Source organism: Peromyscus maniculatus, chromosome 9 (genome assembly GCF_049852395.1).
Source record: "Peromyscus maniculatus bairdii isolate BWxNUB_F1_BW_parent chromosome 9, HU_Pman_BW_mat_3.1, whole genome shotgun sequence".
NCBI lineage: Eukaryota > Metazoa > Chordata > Mammalia > Rodentia > Cricetidae > Peromyscus > Peromyscus maniculatus.
In genome coordinates, this window is record NC_134860.1 from 8,339,274 (window position 1) to 8,360,361 (window position 21,088).

Sequence of the window (21,088 nt, forward strand, 5' to 3'; positions counted from 1 at the left end):
ACAGTGGCAGACATCTGTGATTGCTTCACTCCTGGCAGAGAACTGGAAATTGCCTGGAAACTGGAAGATCAGCTGGACTAGAGTACACAGTACATCCCAGAAACAAGAGAGACCTGTCTCAACAGGTAGAAGGAGAGAGCCAACTCCTGAACGATGTCTTTTGACATGCACAGTGTCCTGGTTAGGGTTCTGTTGTTTCAATGAAGAACCATGACTAAAGCAAATTGAAAAAGAACGTGTTAATCTGACTTACAATTCCACATCACTGTTCACCACTGAAGGAAGTGGACCAGAACTCAAACAGGAGAGGATCCTGGAGGCAGGAGCTAATGCAGAGCCCATGGTGGGTGCTGCTTAGTGGCTCACTCACAACAGCATGTTCACCCTACTTTCTTAAACAGCCCAGGACTAACAGAGCAGGGGTGACCCCACTCACAATGGGCTGGTCCCTCCCATGTTAATCAATACTTAGGAAGATGCTCTACAGGCTTTCTTACACCCTGATCATAAGGAAAAATTGAGAAATATGGCCCCCTCCTCTTGGAACCCTAGATTTTGTCATGTTGTCATAAAAAGGGACCTCACAATATATAAGCTGTGGGATGTAAGTGCCCTCCTTCACACACACACACACACACACACACACACACACACACACACACACATAAAACCCAGCAAGTACAGTGTTCTAATTTGCTTTTCTAAAACTTGAATTGAAAAATGTTAATACAATAAATCACCCATTTCTGTGGAACTTAATAATCTGACATAAATGATCTATTGTGGGGCAAAGGATACTAAAAGTGGAAAAAGAAGGAAAATCCAGAGATAATTTTAAAGAGGGAAAATTAGGGAAACATGCCATATTAGAGAAACATGTCATATAACACTAACAAAATACCATAATAGAGTTATATAAGCAGTGAGGTATGGTTGTCAGAGTAGATATTGCAATAGATTGCAGTGTCCAGGAACTTTGTACACTGGGGAAAAAAGAGATACAGGCTGGCAGGAGAAGAATGGACCATCAGAGAATGTCCTGAGAATATGGCAAGTTCTAGACAGATTTCTATTGTTATAATAAAAGTAAAAATTCAATTTAAAAAAGTGATGAGTTTATTTACCTCACAGGTTACAGTCTATCATCAAGGGAAACCTAGGCAAGATCTCAAGACAGGGGATTGAAACCAGAGGAACACTGCTCACTAGTCGGCTCAGCTACCTTTTCTCTATGGCCCAGGCTCACTTGCCTAAGGATGGCTCTACCTACAGAGGACTGAGCTCTTCTCTGTCAATTAGCAATCAAGAAAATGCCCAAGAAGCATGCCTGCAAGCCAGTCAGATGGTGTCAGTTCCTCAACTATGTCTCAAATAGACAGCCGAGAATAGCCAGAAGCAAGCCAAAGGCAGAAAATATAAACTTCAGCTTATTGCAAAGAAAATTGACCCTCCATGAATAGGATTCTATGTCCAAAGTGAAATTTCAATTGTAGGAAGAATAATTTAATAGAATTTATGGAGAAAAAATGAAACAATATTTAAAATAATGAGTCACAATAAGCCCAAGCCACAAAGGAAAAGTTGGTAAATATGACGATTGAAGCCTCTTCTAGAGGCTTCAGGGTGGACATGTGGAGGGGCTGTGGCATGACCGCAACTTTGACCACCCTTCCAGTGTTTTGGTGGAGGAGTTCTTATCAGAAACCCTACCACTTACTACAGAGACCAGGTCCCAAATACAAGCCTGAGTCAGCAATTGGATGTCAGAGCTTATGTTCTAGAGAATTGGAGGAGTCCATTCTGCTTGATGATTTGGGGAGGCAGCATCCCATTTTCAGAGCCCTGGATGTTGAAAGCTTCTAAAGCAGCACCAGGCACATTGTCTATTGTCATTATTCTTGGAGACACACACTGCAGTGCCCACACTCAAGATGCTAGTGTCAGTGGTGAGCTCTGCAATATGATTTGGCTCTGGAGTATGATTTATTACCTGTTACTTCTGTCTTCAAACCCTGCCTCTTTGACCCTCAATAAACTTCAAATCCTAATAAACCATTTTTGCTTTGAAAACATTGATTATTTGTACTTGTTGTATATAGTGAAGACCCCACAGAAGTCTTCCCTAGGCCGTATTGTTAAAGAGAGTTTTAGGCTTTTTTTGTTTTTTGTTTTTCTCTTTTGTCTTTCCTTTTGCGGCTACATGGAGTGAGCAAGAAGTGGTCTGGAGGATTTCAAGTCCAAATTCATGTGGCCTGAGGAACCCCACTCTTTCTGACAGGTCCAGTATGTTTGCTGTGAGAGGCCTTTACCCGTTCTCTTCAAAGAGACCCATTTGTCCCTCTTGGACCCCTTTCCACCACAGACTCTACCACACATGTCATACTTATTTCAATGTCTATTCTCCAATTGTATAGAAAGGCCAGAGACTTGTAACTGGGTTTCTAGCTCATCCCCTACTACCCAGGAAACCAGAGACAGGTATTTATTCCTATTTCAGCCATCCATGGCCATAAAGAGGCCAATAAAAATCATCATAACCATGGGATCTATAGCTGACTCAGATGTACCTTTTGATTATTGTCACTCCTTCCTTTCACTCTCTAAGGGATCCATTTGTTCATGAATATTAGTAAAGAGCAGAATACTACTCTGATGACTATTCTTAGTTGTCAACATGAATACATCTGATATTAACTAAAACCAAAACATACAGGGCACACCTTTGGGAGATTTCTGCTTAACCTACTAGAAGTAGGAAGATCTACTTCTAGTCTGGATCTTTGACATAGGAAATCACAACTTTAATTCTGACGTTTAATCCAAATATAGTCTGGAACACTCTTCCTGTAAGCCTAAAGAAGGACATGGAGGAAGGAAGTTTTTACTCTTTCTCTACTTGCTCTCTCCTTGTTAGCACATCCATTCCTTCACTGGCATTAGAGCCTATTCCTTTAAGATTCCAGCATACACTGCATACCAGTAGAGACATCCAGTCTTGTGAACTAAGCATCTACTGGATTATTGGACTTTCCATTATAGCCAGCTATCATTGTATCGGCTGAACCATAGCCTGAAAGTCATTCTAAAATAAATTCCCTTTGTAATAGAGAGAGCTACAGTTTATAACTTCTGTTACTCTAGCGAGCCCTGACTAATACACCAGGCATGTAGAGAAGACATTCTAGAGTAGTTTGTGTCTCAGCTATGTCACAAATTCCCAGTGGCCACCTTCCCTTAACCATTCTTCAGGTGGTGCTTTGGTGTCGGCCTTCTTGGTTCTTAAAACATCTCAGCAACAAGAGTAAAATAGCAAATGTCCCAAATCTCTCAATTGGAATGCATAGTAATATAATAAAATGAATGTATCAGATGGAAAGATTCTAGGGTAAGTGATAAATAGAAAGCCTTAGGAATAGAAAGGCTTAGCTTTATTGGTCCATGACCATGTACCTACACTTTTATTAAGATCATAGGACAATTTCTCAGAGGTTTGTTCTCTCCTTCAATCATGTGAGTCCTAGGAAAGGAACTCAGGTCTGTAGGCCTAGGAGCAGTTACCTTTGCCCACTGAGCCATCTCTCCAGCTGATCACATCATCCATGGAATTGATGAGCTTTGCATCTGTATTGATGTTGTGTGTGTATATATGCCTTTTATTCATAAAGAGTAGATCATTTCTATGCTTGATTGACAGCACCAGTTTGTTATCCCACAGGATTACTTCCTCCACACCTTAACTCTCTGATTCTCTGTCAGTCTCAGAAGGTAGATCCGGTCCAGGGGAGCTTCCCAAAAATAAAGCAGTATCTGGAAGAAGCCCTTCCTCTGTACACAGTGCGATCATCTGTGGTGGAAGAGCAACATCAACCATCCCTCTCCTTTCCTAGCCTTGTACAGACATGCTCCACATGACAGGCATGTCACTCTGGCTGGTCTGAAGCTTACTCCCAACACTTACCTGGAGCATCCAGAGGCACCATTAACCACAACTCCACCACCAGGAATGTCTTATCAATTCTGCATTTCATCAGATGGCCCTAATATGCATTGTCATCCAGGATGAGATGTGAGAGGTCTGCTCTAACCCTGATAATAAGTGATGCTCGAGCAGGATCTTGAACCCACCAATGCCTTGAATGAATGCCTGGCATCCTAAGACAATTACAATGCCTACATCATATGCTTGTCTCTACAGGTCTCCTGAAATGGTTGGAGCTGATTCATTCAAACTAACACAGCATACATAAGTAAATGGACAAAAGTCAAGTGCAGGGTCTGGTGAGATGGCTGGTGCATTTTGAGTATTTTCTCTCCCAAAGGACCAACAGAGCAGCTAAAAATCCTCTTTAACTCCAGATCCACATGGAATCTGATGGCTTCTTCTGGCCACTGGTAGAATTGCATGAACATGGTGTACAGCCCTGTGGCAGGCAAAACAACCATAGATATAAATAAAAGAAATAAATCTTTTAAAAAAATTGCACCAATTCACAGTTAAGGACAAAAGCACCAAAAAAAATAATGTCCCAACATATCTTGTAATTCATTATGTTTGCAGTCTGGTTATCATTGATACTATATTCCAAGGAAACCGTGGGCAGATAGCTCTGGTTTTCCTAATTTCTTTTTTTATTTTAAATATTTTATTATTCTCTGTTGGTTTCACATCATGCTTCAAAATCCAACTTTTCCCCTTATCCATTCTTTCACACCTGAGCTCTGCCTTTAAAACATCCCTCCCAAAAAAACAACTAAAAAGAAAACTGAAAACTCAAATTTTAAAAAGAAACAAAGTCTCAGCAAGGAAGATTTAGTGTGACCCTGTGAGTCACACAAAATACCCTTTAGTACATATATCTTTTCTTTAAGTGTTTCAGGCCTCTCTGGTTTCTCTACACTATAGATGATGGACCTTCACTTGTGGTCCTACTCTTGGATATCCTAATGATGTCTTGTGTCATAGAGATCCTGAAGCTTTAGATCTTCAGAAACTGGGCCGTTTACCTGCTCCAGCAGTCCATGGATAAAGAAGTTAGGGTGGGATAATTCATAGCCATGGTTCTGGGCTGGTGTTACCTGGGATGATCCGACTGCCAGGTTTCCTTCATCTTCCACACCCCAGCAAGCTCTCCAGCACTGTCCCACCTAGCTCACCCCATGTAATGGGCAGAATGGAGAGAGGCCAATTGTCCATTCCTCATGCACTCGAATCTGACTTACCCACACTCAGAGCAAAGGAACAGCTCTAGTGTTTTGTGAGATGATGTGCCAAGTCCACAAACCCAATTGCTGCAGCTGCTGAGAGGCTGACCCAGCTCTTCTGTTCTCAAGCCCCAGATTCCCACTCTCCCACCAGCTGCAGGTGGCATTTGCTCAGGTGAGGAGGGCATCTTTTCCTTGCCCTTGCCTACACAACGCAGAAGAGGGTGGACTGAGTTCTTCTGCTCTCAGAGCCTCAGGGCCAGATCACTGACACCACAAACAACAGGGTCAGCTCTACTGTGCTGCTCAGTCCAGGTGCAGAACCCACTCTCCGCAGTACTGCAGTGGGTGAGGGGCAGGTCCAGTTCTCACTAGCGCTAAGGCCAGCGATGAGTAGGGTTAACTCTTTGCATCCCTATCCTGTCTTCAGCAGTAAAAGGAGCCAGTCACATCAACATAGACCAAGTCTATGGCAGGGCAATGGACCAGACAAGGCCTTTGACAGCAGCCTATGCCTGGAGGACACCAGGGTCCCTGGTGGCAGCACAGGCCACTCAGATCTATATGGCCCCAAAGAGAACACAGGCCTTAGAAACTACCATGGTCCTAGGTGACAGCCCAGACCCCTCCCTACATCTGTGTGAGCCTTGGTGGCTGTACATGCCATAGATATGAACACAGATCCTGGTTGTGTTTGCAACATGCATACAGATATGTTCCCAAGTTTTAGCACAGGCCTGGATACCACCATGGCTCTGCTTGGCAATGAAGGTCACACAGATTGGCAGGGACCCAGCAGTACCACATCCCATGGTGGTAGCTCAGATTCTAGGCACTGTCTTTGATGGCAACAGGGGCCTGAGATATCAACACCGACCCTGGCTACAGCAGGGCCATGGATCCAGACATGCCCCTCAGTTACAGCCCTGGTCCTGATGTCATTATGGTCCTAGGTGGTGGTACAGGCTTCTAAGACACATCTGTCCACTTGGGGGCATATCCCTTTGACAACAACATGGTCATAGGTGGAGGCCAAGACTGCAGGTTGCTGCCAGGCCCTCACTGGCAGAGGATGCATGGGTATCAACACAGACTCCAACAGTTTGTCAGGGCCATGGACAGGATATGGCCCTTGGCAGCAGACCAGGCATGGATATCATCATGGCCCCAGGTGGCAAGCAGGCTATGGATTTCTTTCATAATCCTTTAGTAAATGTTTTCATTTCCTGAGAGGCTTTATAGCAATACTGTTGTTTTTCTAATTCATGTGGTGCACATGATCACATCCTGAAATGGGTATACAGAATGCTATAGCTAGGGTGAATAAATATATGACCACAAGGATACAGTATGGATACTTTTTCCATTACGCAATGGGAATCCATGGAGTTGACAACACCATCTGCATCCAAAGACCTGTGTAGCCCTAGCTTCCTGAGAACCCACTGTTGTAGCTCAAGCTGGGCACACAAGTGATCTGATGTTACTGGAGTTTCTGGGGCTTACTAGAGTGAGACATCACACCTCACCAAAGAAATTGCTTCTAAGTCAGAAAAGTTCAAAATCACTTTATTATTAATAAAAACTTAGTAATATTACTCAATATGAGCTTAAAGAAATTAGTCAATAAACAGTGAATATCTTTAGTAAAATACCTAAATAACAACAAGAACAAAAGTAAGAACAAATGAATAGCAAAAGCTCAAACCATAACAAAGAAAACCAAAAATCCCAACGCAAACAAAACCCAACCAAAACCAAACAAAAAAATTAAGGTCACAAGCATTCTTTCAGTGCACATTTTGCAGCAGAGACCTACAGTCTGTGGCTGGCCTTGGAAACATGGTAGGAAGGCAGACAGCGATTGTAAAAAGCGTTTTAAAAACTAGTATAGCCATGCCTCCTTTGGGTTTGTAGGTCAAGTTCTCACAGAGACTAAGAATGAGACCTTTCTAGAGCATTCGTTGTACCCCTTGGGAAGCTTTTGAGTTCACAGCTCTAAAGGAGTGTCTTCTGAGGAGGAGGAGGCCTTGATCGGAGAGTATAGCAGGTCATAGGTTCAAGGCATCTGTGGTTTCTTTGGCCTCCTCAGTTCTCCCAAGATCTGCTGTATGAGAAGGAAAGGCATTCAGACACAGAAGGAGCCTGACTGGGCCACAGGCTAGAAAAAAATCAAGACCTATTCACACTGGAAGCCAAGGTCAAGAGCCCCCAGCCTCCCACCAATGCCATCTTTGCTGAGGGTGGATGCATTGGTGGCTCACTTGCCTGTGAGACTTAGTGCTCCTGCTGCAGCAGCTCTGTCTGCAGGAGGCTCTCATCCTGGGCTGTGGCCTGTTCAAACTCATATTGGTGATGGTCTAACCTAGAGGAGGAAGGCAGTTAGGTAACAGGCCTGGTAGGGACCTGCTATGTCAGCTGTTCAGCCTGAACCAGCTCTAGTCAGCTGGAGAGTCCAGTGTTACCTTTCATCTGAGGTCATTTCCTGCATTTCCTAAGGGAGGAGGGTCAGAATGGACCTGGACCAGGATTTGATTCTCAGCTTTTAAAATATACCAGAAGATGAACTGAGAACTACACTGTGCTGGGCATGATAATCAGGACTTTTCTCCAGTTGTCTAGATAAATTATTTTGACAGAAAAAAAAAAACAAAGTAGCAATGTCTGAGTAAGAGTAGAGGGCATATCTACACGAATCTGATTAGATACAGGCAATGAGTGTGAGCCACCTGAGAAACTAAATGTAGACACTCTAGGGGAGCCTACAAAAGAAAAGCAGTGAAGGATCTGATTATTGTTAAAGAGCAGAAACTGGCCTCAGTTCAACTCCTCAACTCCTAAATCTTCTTATAATAGAAAAATCTTTTCACAGGAAACGGATTCACACAGTAGTGAGCCTGTAATCTGCAGGAGTGTGCTTCATGTAGATCTACCCAAAGGCAGGAACTTCTCTAAAGGTGATGTTCTGGAAGGAAAATAAAGTGGCAGGAGCACACACTGTCCTCCACAACTAACTCGCCCCCTGCTAGGTTGAGGACTACCATAGGGAGATTTGTGTGGAGAAACAGGGGACACTGAGAAGATTCCAGAGAGCTCAGATGGGAGTAAGGGGTAGACACTCCCCAGAAACACTAAGGATCAAACATAGTGCTTCCTGGAGAGGTTCTTGTTGGCCAGGCCAATACAATATCCTGAGGCATTCTTTCTCTTGCTGTGGCTTGGAGCTATTCAGATGGTGGAAATCCCAAAAAGACAGAGATCCAGGGACAGGTGACACACATAGTTCTAACTTCTCTCCCAGCTTGGGCTCTTACCTCATCTCAGAGACACTGAAGTGATGTTGCAGCTTTTCTGCCAAGTCCTCTTCCTGGGTGACCAGCTCCTTCTGCTTCAGCAGGTCCTTCGGTCTTTCATCCAGGCTCTCTTGCTCCTGTTCATTAGAAGATTGTGTTCTCAGTGGAGGCTTGCTCACTCATATGCACACACATAATTTCATGAACACACACAAGTACATGTATGCACACATACAAGCACACTATAATGCAGTAACATGTTTAGCTTCACAGTTAATACTAACATAAGGAGCAACCACCAGGGATACTAATGAAAACAAGGTAAACCTGTTGGAAGAGAGAAGCCAGTGAACATGGGAGAGAGGCAGTTCAGTCAGTGAAGAGCCTATTTGCAACCTAATGCAGAGACAGGTGGCCTCAGGGGTCCTTGTCCGTTAACTAACCCTGCTTAGGAAGTTCCCCAGGCTGTGCAGTATAGGAATGTTCCCCAGCAAAGGACTACTGGATGGTCATGGACAACCCCACTGGTCTTATTCACTGTTTCCCAGTTCCCCCAACGTGAGCAACTTCCTTCAAAAAGGGCTCTCTGTGCTACAGGTTGCTTAACTTTGGACCAAAAGCAAAGAATCTCAGGAAACTAGAAAATCTCCATAACCAGCATCCAAAAGAAACAGTTCCTTCCTTTGAGGTGATTGAGCCATGGATGTGTTTGAGTAACAAATGGCTGACTAAGTCAGTGCCAAATGATTTTATGTATTATTTTGTGCTGAACAATATTCCATGGAAGAGCCTGACCACATTGTACTGTTTCACTCTTTGAATGATGGGCATCATGAAGCTACACTCAGGAAAGCTGATGAATCCCTGAGACCCCGTAGTTTCTCTGTGGACACTGACTTCATGTTCTGGCATCACTGGGTCACCTGGGAATGCAGTTCAACTTTCTGAAGACTTGTGTGTAGCTTGTTACTGTGCTGTACCATTTTACAGTACCAGCAATGTCTGAGGGTCCTCATTTCTCCAAACCCTCCATTAGGATGATTTTAACTCAGAATGAACAACTTTGGAGAAAAGCAGTTACTGAGTGCTGCAGACCCAGCATATAGCGTGCCCAATACCCTCAGGAATCTAAGTGGGGTGCACTGAGACAGCCCCATTCTCATACCACATCCTGGCTAGGGAACTTCCGCTGGACTGAGATGCAGCTTGAAGCACACTGCAAGTTAGAATCTCTCAACGACTAACATCCAGCCTAAGTTCCAAGGCCAAGGTTAACCGAGCCCAAGTTAGGGAAAGGGGAAAAGCAAGTGGTAGCAGACAATGTGGATGAGGACAAAACAGGATACAGAGAAGACACAGCAAGCCACCTGACCATTGAGTGTGCAGTCACCATTCACCCAGAGCCGAGAAGAGACACAAACCCTCACCCAGCCTATCCTGCCTCTCAGATACCTTGATTTGCCACAGTGGTCTCCTCCTAACCTCCATGTACTACATTCCTTTGGTTTGCTCCAAGGATTTCTTTTCAGATATATATTTTTGTCTCTACAAATACCTGAAAATCACTGAGTTATAGCAGCTTTTGTGTCCCTTTGTTCTAGTGAGCTAGGAGGACATGGAGAAAGATGGGCAGCAGCATACAATATTTGATGGATGCCAAGTGAGGGGTCACAGTACTTTTTCAGAAAAGTTGGTTCCATCATCATTAAAAATGTGTAAATGAACATACCAATATAGATAAACACACACACACACACACACACACACACACACACACACACACACACGAAGTTACAAATCCACACATACAAACACACTTGCACATATAAGCAACTGAACTTGCAAACACACTCAAATATTTACCCCTATACATACAGGGAACATGGGCACATACACACATACACACTCAACCACACATGGTCACATACACACACCCAAAGGAGCACCTCTGTGCAAGCAATAGACAGTATTCACACACAAACACACAAACACATAGAGAGATGCACAGAAAATCACAACACACAATATACAACAACCCCAAGACACTCACACACACACACACACACACACACACACACACACACACACACACTTCCTGAACCTAGAATGGTCAGTGAGAGAGGACTGTTGCCTTGCAGCACCTTTTCTGATGTATATAGAGGTAGCGGGTCCTCTATGCTGTCTACAAGGCTCTTAGACTCAGCAAGGCACTGCTACCCCGGCCTGCACTTAACTTTTCCTTGAATAAATTTTATCCATCACAAAACCCCCTGACTCCACATTTTCCAAGTTCACCCATCATAGTCTCTTCACTAAACTTATCCTGGCTCCTCCACAGATGACCTTGATAACCCAAGAGAAAGAAAGGGACACATGGTCAACACCAGGAAGTTTTCAACAGAAGACAGTGCATATGATATGAATGCAGTGCAATGTCAGTCAGAAGGAGGCCAGTGACATCACCTGCACTGCTTGTCAGGAACCCAGCACTCTGCACAACTATGAGAGGGAATCTGTTCTGAGACACAGCCATGCACATGATATAGTCAGCAACACAATGTCAGCAAGGAGATGCACTGTGGGAATCTTGGTTGAGAAACCAGAGACAAACAAGACATTTCCTGTGGTCTTAGCTCTGTGCAGTGAAAGCAAAGAAGCCTGCTATTTATTGTTAAAAAAAAGCTGTAGTGTTTGATTTTGTTATTTATTAAAAAACACATTGGTATCAAAACAATAAAAGTAAATAAACAAAAGAGAAAGCAAATATATCCTTCCTCTTTCTGTGTATATTTAAACTTGTAACATTGGATAAGACAAAACAAGACAGAAGGTCTACCTTGGAGGACAGGAGATCTAAAGAGAACTGGGAGCCAGATTAGCCCAAACAGAAAATTTCAGGTTCAATGAAAACCTGGGCTCTAAGGGAATAAGGGAAGAGCAACAGATGACAACATGGGATTTCATTTTGTAGCCTCTGAACCTACAAACCGATTTACACATTTACACAGGCCTGTATAGATAACACACAGACCACAGAAATAGGAAGTGAGCAGAAAACAATGGTGAGGGCATCATGCTGTAGGAACAGTTGAATTAAAAATATGCACATCAGGTGTTTCAAGTGAGACCCACAACACTGCTATCCATCCTTTGGAGACTAAAAATTCCTAGGAGAGCACACAAGTTCTTCATGCTATGTTGAGTTGATAGCAGAAAATGTTTTCTTGAAGCTTCAAATCTGTCACCCCAACCCTCAGCCTGTCAAAGGCCTTCCACATCTATGGTCAACCATTCAGTTCCAGACTGGAAGCTCCAGGATGGGAGAACTGTCCAGCACCATGCCTAGAAAAAGGGCTGAAAAGGGGGTACTCAGGCATCTGTCACTATGAACCAAGAGCTTGGCAAAAGGAAGAGAACACATTGGGATGCAGGAATTAAGGAGAAGACCACATGCCACACAAAACATTGACAATGAGAACCACTCACTTGGCACTGACAATGAGCTCTAGTCCTTGCAGGCTGCTTCCTATCTGTGATCTCACATGACCCTTGCAAAGCAAATGAGCCACAGGCCACTGACATCATCAATGAAAGCTTTGTGCTGTTCCCTAAGGAGCTCCCTGCATAGCAGACCTCTGATCCTAATGACATGTAGGTGGATGATATGTGACTGAACCAGTTCTCAATGAACTGCAGCTTCTAGCAGAGCAGGAGGTTTCCCTTGCCAATTATCCAGATTCTTGCAAGAGGCTAACTCTCTAGAACGACTCGGGAATGATCACAGAAATCAACAGTTGGATGGTATATAGGTGGGGGTCTGGATGAGTGTGGATGGTATATGAGTGTCTCTATGTTTATGGTTGGACAGGTGGGCACCTGCCCCTGCTGCCTCAGCCTACCTGCTGCTGCTCAGCAGAAGGGTCACAGATGACCTCATGAGCCTCCTTCAAGAGCCTCTTCAGCTCCTCACAGGACTCTTGGATTTCAATCTGCTCCTCCCACAGCAATCTGTTCTTCAGTCTTAAAACATGTATATTTTCCTTCAGCTCAGTGCAATCTCGGAGGACCTGGCCGTGGAGGTAACTGAACAAACACCAAAACATGGTGAGACCCAGCCAGCCTCCTTTGCCATTCCTACCCCCAAGTACCACCCATGCTGAAAAGTCCCAGACCCCCAGAAAGCCCAAGAATGGAGTTCTCAGTAGCCAAGCAGCATCACTCAGATGCAAGCCAAATCCAGAGAGTAACAAAATTGCAAAAAGATTCAAAATACTTCTGAAATTCCTGATGCCAAAAGAGATCCTGTGCCTCTGAGAACAGGGTCCAGCCCACACCTGTGCTTAACTGTTCATGACATTGGGAAAGCATCAGCAGGTTGAGGGCAAACACTGTCAGAAGGATAGAAAAAGCCCCAACCAGAATCAATTCTGTCTATGGCTACCATGGAAACAAGCTCTGGGAAGCCCTGGTCAGAGCCACAGAAGTACTAGGATACCTGACACTCCCTTCACGGTTCAAACCATTTGTTTTTTATCAAGGGGCTGCTGAAGCTGGCAGGACATTGCTTGGAGGAGAATAGTGTCTTTTCACACTTAGCAAAACTGAGTCCAAGAGGCACAAGGCCAAGGACCACATGTCAGGCTGCTTGCTAAGAGGCAGATAGGCAAGAACCAGAGCTCTCACATGAGTCAAAGAGAAACATGGCAGAATCAGTCTCTCCCAAGTTAAATCAGGCACATACCTGTAGGACACATTCTCTTCAATCAGATGTTTGACCTTGTTCACACCGTCACTTATTTCCATTGGCATTTTCTGTAAGTCCAGCATCACCTGCTTATGCTCCTTTTTCATGATTTCAAAAGAATTCAGCCTGTGGTAGGGCATGGCCCCAGGAGAAAAGGACCCCATGAACACAGGCCACAAGGATCATATGGAATCAGGCTATACACTGGACTCCTCAGTGCCATGGAAGACACAGCCTGGCACTTATACAATAGGTCCTCCTGGTGCTTAATAAACTTCCTATCATGTCCCCAGGCCAAAAGAAGAAGGAGTTATCCACGACTACATGAGCACCCTCAGTGGACTTGGAGCAATAGATGATCTCTCTAAGGAGACCCCAGGAGTCTGTACCACATACTGGTGCCACCGGAAACCTATGGTGACATTTTCCTGTCTTTACAACAGGGACTCTCATGCCTAGCTGCCTATATACTACACAGAGGATCAGAGCATTCATTGAGCATTTCAAGGGAGGAGTCCCAACTTCAGGAAGGCATTATACACTTCACAAGGGATTCCAATATTCCACCAAAGTGAGAAGAGTGGCCAAGACGTGAGCTTGTCAAAGTGAAGCTCCCTGGTGTCATCACTGGCATCCCCTGGAAAATGTGAAAATGGCAAATCCTTGGGCCCTGCCACAGACTCTAAACTCCCAGGAGTAACACACACACACACACACACACACACACACACACACACACACACACACCACATAAAAATAATAATTCTCATGAAATACAGAGAGTTTGCACTGTCTCAGAGTATAAGGAGGAGCCAAGAATAGCTTCAGGCCTTTACTTTACAAACATTCCACATATAGTCAGGATGCCCATGAAATGCAAAGAGTTAGAACAGCCTCAGAGTATAAGGAGGAGGACAAAAGAGAAGCAATGATAAGCACCAGGCCTTCCAGACACAAACTGAGATGGATGAATGGGACCAGGCCCCTCCAGGATTTTTAAGCACACATCATCCACTCATCAAGTACAAAGACTCATCACAAACTCACAGGACCTAGCATCTCCCACAAGCCAACACCTGCCAAGGCCTCTTGAAATGCATGTTGAGAGCTCACACACTACTGTCCATATCCCAAAACTGTGATACAGGCCATAGGCTCTGCTTTTCATTTGAATGAATAAGAATAGCCTGTGTCCCAATCTCATACCTACCAAGGTTCCAAATTCTATGCACTCAGGAAAATTTGTTAAGCACCAGGACACCCCGGAGCTTCAGCCTCCTGTTCCTCAGGAAAGCTTAGGTAGACACTGTGGGGTCAAGATGGTCAGCAGAGAACTGCACATAATGACTACCTGTTCTGCAAATCCTTGTCTATATAACTGCCCAGGATTCCATGCAGTTCAATGTGCTCGTATGTTGTACTCTGTAGCTGAAGGGTTAGTTTCTCCAACTTTGTCATCTGCTTCTCCTGGTCTATGGAGGTGGAGCCTTGGGTTGGTGTCTTCCTGGTAGTCCCTGCAGGAAGACAAAGCAAAGTGATCTTGTATACTTGAATATACATAGGGCCAGGAGAATTCATGCTAGTTCCAAGAGGAAGTACGAGGAAGAGGAAATGTTAGGTACCCATTGAGCGCGCCAAAGAGTAGGCCACCTATCCTCAAATAGGTACCCATGAGCTAAGTATCTGTCCTCAACCATCATGGATAGGCATGTGCCTTTCTCTCTAATGCAGTTCCCTGGACCTGGAAGATATAAGATAGCCCAGCCATATAGATTTGGAGGACAGTGTCAGCTCATATATGATGTGGTGTAGGTAAGTCCTATTGTCCCTAGAGCTTAGCAGTACCAAGTCCTCATCCCATGTATCCAGGACAAAGTATGGGAATGACTGAAAGTTTTCTGCTTGGCCAGGGGAGTTTCCCTCCCTTCTTATTGGCATCAGATTCCCATGGAAACTGATGGAATCCACTAGGATGAAGTGCAGCAACACCCTACCCAGAGAAGGACACCTAATTAGTCACCACTTTGTTCCTGCTGGCCCTTCCTTTCCACTCAGAATGAGATTAAGTATGTCCCAGAAAGGTGCTGCAGGCTTGAAAATCCATGGCTCTTCCAAACTATCAGAAATCGTTTAATCTGGGTCTGCTCTTAGGGAACCCAGGGAAGCAGGATAAGTCCATTGCTTCCCAGAAATTCACAGATGCTAAGCCCCACTCCTGGAAGGCCCAGCTCAAGCTCCACCTCCTCCAGAAAGTTCCCAAGCCCTGCTCAGGACTCACAGTGCCTTCCCCAGAACCATTTATTACTCCATGTTTTACACTGAGACTGAAGCCCAGCTTCCTTCTGCCTCTCTCTGGTCTTCCCATGTTCTCTATTCTCCCTCCCAAGCAGCCTTCTCAGTCTTGCTGACATGTCTATGGGCAGTGGAAGAATACCCCACAGTCACCTGGTGTTCCCACAACAATGGTGACATCAAGAGAATGCCAAGGACTCCTCAGAATTCAATAGGTAGTCATGAGAAGGAACTATTGGGTTCACCAGCAGTAGCCCTCACCTACCTACAAATTACATCATCTGCAATTCACTGGAAGCCATACTGCCCTTCACAGGAGACTTCAAAAAACCCAAGGGATGACCTTTATCACCTCCTCATTACAAACACAGGGATCTCTCTCTGTTTCATTAGAATATATTCACTAGTTTATGTACAGGAAGTTGAAGACTCTCTTCCAAACATATCCAAGGAAATGGCTCATCCAACTCATGAAAACTCTAGTCAATAACATAAGAAAAAAAGTTTTCTAGGTAATTAAGTAAGGATGGTAGGAAGGAAAATTCAGTCCCCTGAGGCCAACAAGCACATTGTGGAGGATCCACAAAGCTGTTAGTATGGTGGGAGATACTCAGTGTCTTGTCAGAACAAAGATAAGTCCTGTAGTTGATGAAAATTACTCTTGAACTTCAGCAAAATTCATTCCTTCCATCATAAGATACCAATAGTGTGGTAAACTAATGGCATTTCATTCTGGAGATACTAAGAACCAGAATTCCCTGTGGGAACACTCAACACAAGAGCAAAGGATGTGCCATTCCTACATTTAAGTTTAAAGAAAGATGAACGGCTAGTGAGAGGCCCCACATATATGCAAAGGCATTTTCAGAAAATGAGTGATGTGAGGCAAACTATGTCTTTTCAGATGTTATTTCACACGGACAAATCATGCTAGACAATGTGAGTTATCTCAGTAATACCAAATTCTAGAAGTCAAAGCACAGCACCTGCCCTACACACTTCCTCTTATCAGTTAATCCTTACACACTGAAGAATGAACAGAAAGTGACTGACAGAAGAAACTTTTCCGAGACAGGTTCTGAAAACTCAGACTTGAGTCTCCTTCTCTGTGGGTATCAGTTTCCCATCTCTCTATTGGGAGGTGGCTAGCTCAGAAATCAGCTGGTTTCCTCCATCTCCCTGCACAAGAGGACCCAGTGGACAACCTCTTAAGTCTTACAGCGGTACAGGATGCTCTTTCGCTGCAGAGCCCTCAGCCATGTACTTTCAGAAGCCAGGAGGGAATTGCTACTGTTATAATCACTTTGGTAGTATAGGGATGCCCAAGTCCCTTGCTCTGTGATTCAGAGTTCATGTTAATGGAAAAGCCATGCAGGGGCAAAACATAGTCAACAGATTCACAAAGTCATCCTCACTAACAGTCCAGGACACCCAGAGCTGGCAGGAAGGGGACAGTCTCAGTCCAGGTCCACTGAATCTAACAGCTCTTAGGCTGAACTGGAGACCTGTGTGCCATCAACAGCTGGAAATTCAGAAACCTTAGAGGTCATTGGAAGACAGAAGAACTTGGGGGCTCCTGCCATACTAGTGACTGTGATGTCAAGTATGAGAACCTCAGGGTTTTCCAGGGTACTCTCCTTTCCCTATTATCACTGGCACATAACTAAAGGACTCCAGTGGCTGTGAAACACAGTCATGGTACAGAAATCTCATTAATTCCTCTGTGCCCCCTTCCAAGAAGTTCCAAGTTCTTCAGTCCTCGCTCTGGAAAGCTGAGTCCCAACACATCCAGAAAGCTCCCCAGCCCCTTCCCAAAACTCACTGCCTCTTCCCCAGGACCATTTTCTCCATGTTTTCCAGGGAGACCCAGGACCAGCTTCCTTCTGCCTCACTCTGGTCTCTCCATGCTGTCCATTCCCTCTACCAAACAGACCTCTGAGTCTGGAAAGCATGTCTAGAGGCTAAGCTTGTGGTCACTGAACAAATGATCTCAAGGCAGTCAGTGTTGCTACAACACTAGTGACATCACTGGGATTCCAAGAGCTGTCCAGGATACAACAGAATGTCCAGCAAAGGGTCTGCTGATGTCATGGGGCACAGCCTTTGCCTCCTTGCTAATTAGTTCTCCATGAACTGACCAGAAGCTGTTGTTTCCTTTCCCGGAGTCTCTCATGTGACTCAGCACCTCCTCCTTGCAAACCTAGAGATTTCTCTCTGCTTCATAAGAATTTTTCCAGTAATTCACCCATGTGGAACTGAAGTCTCACTTTACAAGCCCTGCCTAAAATTGGCACTTACCCTCCTCATATCCATACCCAATAATATCAAAAATAAATCATGCCAAGGAATTTGGTCATGATCATTGAGGGGGAGGGTTGTATTCTCTGAAGTGATTAAGCACCTGAGGAAGGCTATGGTTAAGGGAAGGTGACTATTGGGAATTTGTAAGTGAGCTGACACTGTAATGAGACCCTAGCTGCTCTAGAATGTCCTTTCTACATACCTGGTTTCTTAGCCAGCATTTTCCAAAAGTAATACAATGATTCTTTATGGAAATGATATTTGTTAGAATGGCTTGCAGGCAGTGCTCTATCTTATCCAACAATATCTGGCTGTGAATGGAAAGGCCAAGAATCCAGGAGATGACCACTCCACAACACTGGATGTCTCAGCTGGTCTGCAGTATATGCTGGAATCTTAAAGAAGTAGGCTTTAATGCCAGTCAAGGAATGGTTGTGCTAACAAGGCAAGAGCAAGCAGAGAAAGAGTAAGAGCTTCATTCTTCCAAGTCCTTCCAACAAAAGGAATTGCCCAAATTACTTCTGGATTAAAGATCTGAATTAAAGGTGTGTGTAGCAGGAATCTTCAAAGTTCTTATTCTTAAAATCAAACCTGGAGCCAGGTATTGGGGTGAACACTAGAAGATCAGAGAAGCAGAACAAGCCACAGCTACCTCACCTTGCCAGTTCCTCAGCTGATCCTGTTTCCTTCAGACTGGAAGCCTGTGTGTCCTCATCCAAATGGATTTCAGCTGAACTGCTGCTCAATGAAAGCCTAAAACTTAACCAGCCAAATGCTTCTATTTCCTGGTTTTCATGCCTTATATACCTTTCTGCTTTCTGCCATCACCCCCTGGGATTAAAGGCTCATTTTCTGGGATTAAAGGCATGAGTCACCATGCTTGGCTGTATCCTTGAGCACACAGAGATCCAGACGGATTTCTGTTTCTGGAATGCTAGAATTAAAGGTGTGTGCTACCACTGCCTATCCTCTATGTTTAATATTATGGCTGTTCCATTCTCTGACCCTAGACAAGTTTATTAGCATGCACAATATTTTGGGGTACACAATGCTAGCACATTTCCATTTTTTGTCTAAAATTTAAAAAAGCTTATAACTAATACAAGAAAAATTATATCCAATAAGTATATACAATATACACTGTCAAGATTACATTAACAATGTCTAGTCCATTAACATTTGACAAAAAATTCCATTAATATATTAACAATGTCCAGTCCAGTAACATTTGATAAACTCAGACAAAAAATTCATTACTTATCCTATTTAAAACAAGGAAATTTTTTAAAATTAGATTCCATAATCTCACTTTTTAACTTATCATATCTATATTCTCTCTCTTTTTCTTTTCATAATAGATTCAGTAATCTACCTTTTGTCATTTTTATATCTTCCCCTTTTTTGTTTTAGTGTAGATTTAATGATCTACCCATTTATTCTATTATTTATTTATCTTTTTTCTCAGAGTATATTCGATAATCTACCTCATATATCTATTCTCTTTTTTATTTCTTTCTTTTTTCAAACAAAAACTCTGAATCTAATCTCCTTGTCCAGCTTTTTTCTTAACCATTAACAATTAACAACTTGTAACCAACCTTTGTAAACAATAACAATATCCAAAACTCATTAAATGACCAAAAACCTCCCATCCCACCTCTTGAGAATGTGGGCATCGTTTTCTTAAAATTACTTCCTGCTTTCTGGGGATGAAGACATCTTTAGGGGATCCTGAAAAGATAATTTTTGGGTTAATTGTCAAGTCCTTTATCTTTTGTCCAGTCGCTGCATAATGAGAAAGTGCAGGGCTTGTTTCAAGTCCTTGTTCAAGTAGTCTGTCAGGCTGGATCATCTCAGCTAGCCATCTCAAAATTGTCCTGAGTAGTCTGTAGTCCAAAGTCAATATTTTGGTGGTGTTAATCAGCTTAATGGCTTTACAATTTACAGTCCATGTGGAATCATCTTTGTGGGGTCCCGTCATCCTTTTGAAGATTTCAAATTTGCTCCTCCAGAACACATCTTGCTCACTCCATGCATTCTCAGAAAGGAAAAAACCCTGTTTAAATTGGAAGACCCAGGTCATGGTTCCCTGCAGACATTTTATTGTGTGCCTCCTCTGTGGTTTGGAGCAATCACAGTCTCATAAATGTCTGTCTCTCGGGACCATGAACTTTCTTCCCTAGAAGAGAAAAATCTTCACAGCAATTTCTCCCCAACATTTGTCTTGCCAAACTTTTCCAAATTGACCTTTGTTGATGCTTTCTTGTAACACGATGTTTCAGGCAATTATCTCCGAACAAGCAGTAGTAAACCCTTTGTCCCAGGTAGTAGCATCACCAACACGAAGAGATATAGCAACTTGGGGCAGAAGCAGCTGCCTCCATGGTCCCACTGCCACTGTTTGTGTCTGGGCCCTGGCCTTAGCTTCTCCTTAGCAAAACTCCTAGGCCGGCCCCAAACTCGGGATACTCCTGCCTCTGCCTCCTTCTGTAAATCCAACCAGTGTGCCACCACAACTGGCAATGTGTAGCTTGGGCCTGACCTGGGGCTCACATGGCCACAGGTAAGTAGCTTTTTTGTGAATTTCTACCCATGAATGTTGGGTGCCAGATGTAGCAGGAATCTTCAAAGTTATTCTTAATAAAATCAAACCTGGAGCTAGGTATTGGGGTGAATGCTGGGAGACAGAGAAGCAGACCAAGCCACAGCCTCCGGTATGACCTCATCCCTCAAAGATCCAAATATAATTAGATATTCATACTTCAAAATAAGCACACATCTCCCACAGGTGTGCCCTCTATTCTTTGTTGTTTCTTAATCCAGAAACAGTCACGTTGACAACCAAAAATAGCCATCACAGTCTTATTCCCCTCTTCACTAATATTCATGAGAATAAGGCTCACTTCGAGTGTAAAAGGAAGGAGTGACAATAATCATGATGACTTTTAGTGGCCTTTTTTCGGTCATGGATTGCTATAATAGAATGAAATACCAGTCTTTGCTTTTGTGGGTAGGAGGGGATTAGCTAGAAACCCAAAGCAATCTGGTCTCTCTCTATAATTGTAGATTTGAAATTCAAATAATTATGTTATGGCTGGTAGTAACTGTGGTGGAAAAGGGTCCAAGAGATAGAAAATGGGTTCTCTTTAAAGAAAGGAGAAGAAAGGAAACAGACTGTACCTATCAAAAAGAGTGTGGTGTCAGGAAGAGCCACATGAATTTGGAATTGAGCTCCTCCAGAACACATCTTGCTCAT

At 43.7% G+C, this 21,088-nt stretch overlaps 2 protein-coding genes across 2 annotated transcripts in view; one reads left to right on the plus strand and one right to left on the minus strand.

The window, feature by feature from the left end:
• LOC107401192 (disks large homolog 5-like) overlaps window positions 1-21,088 on the plus strand; it is a 241,980-nt gene that overhangs the window by 69,533 nt on the left and 151,359 nt on the right. The window lies entirely within an intron of this gene.
• LOC143267247 (disks large homolog 5-like) lies at window positions 6,754-17,527 on the minus strand. Its single transcript, XM_076544324.1, has 7 exons — window positions 17,354-17,527; window positions 14,591-14,753; window positions 13,237-13,365; window positions 12,395-12,578; window positions 8,517-8,632; window positions 7,471-7,567; window positions 6,754-7,309 (listed from the first exon to the last, which is right to left on the minus strand). Exons 1-6 carry the CDS (start codon window positions 17,481-17,483, stop codon window positions 7,480-7,482), a joined length of 810 nt encoding a protein of 269 aa, XP_076400439.1. The 5' UTR covers window positions 17,484-17,527; the 3' UTR covers window positions 6,754-7,309; window positions 7,471-7,479.

What these genes read in the sequence shown, in the direction of transcription:
- LOC143267247 (XM_076544324.1), bottom strand. Translation starts at nt 17,483, where the DNA reads ATGCTTTCCAGACTCAGAGGTCTGTTTGGTAGAGGGAATGGACAGCAT. An exon ending in CTTCTGCTGAGCAGCAGCAG is followed by an intron (nt 8,633 to 12,394) that starts GTAGGCTGAGGC and finishes TCTAATGAACAG; the next exon opens with GAGCAAGAGAGCCTGGATGA. An exon ending in TTCAGTGTCTCTGAGATGAG is followed by an intron (nt 7,568 to 8,516) that starts GTAAGAGCCCAA and finishes TTCCTCCTCTAG; the next exon opens with GTTAGACCATCACCAATATG.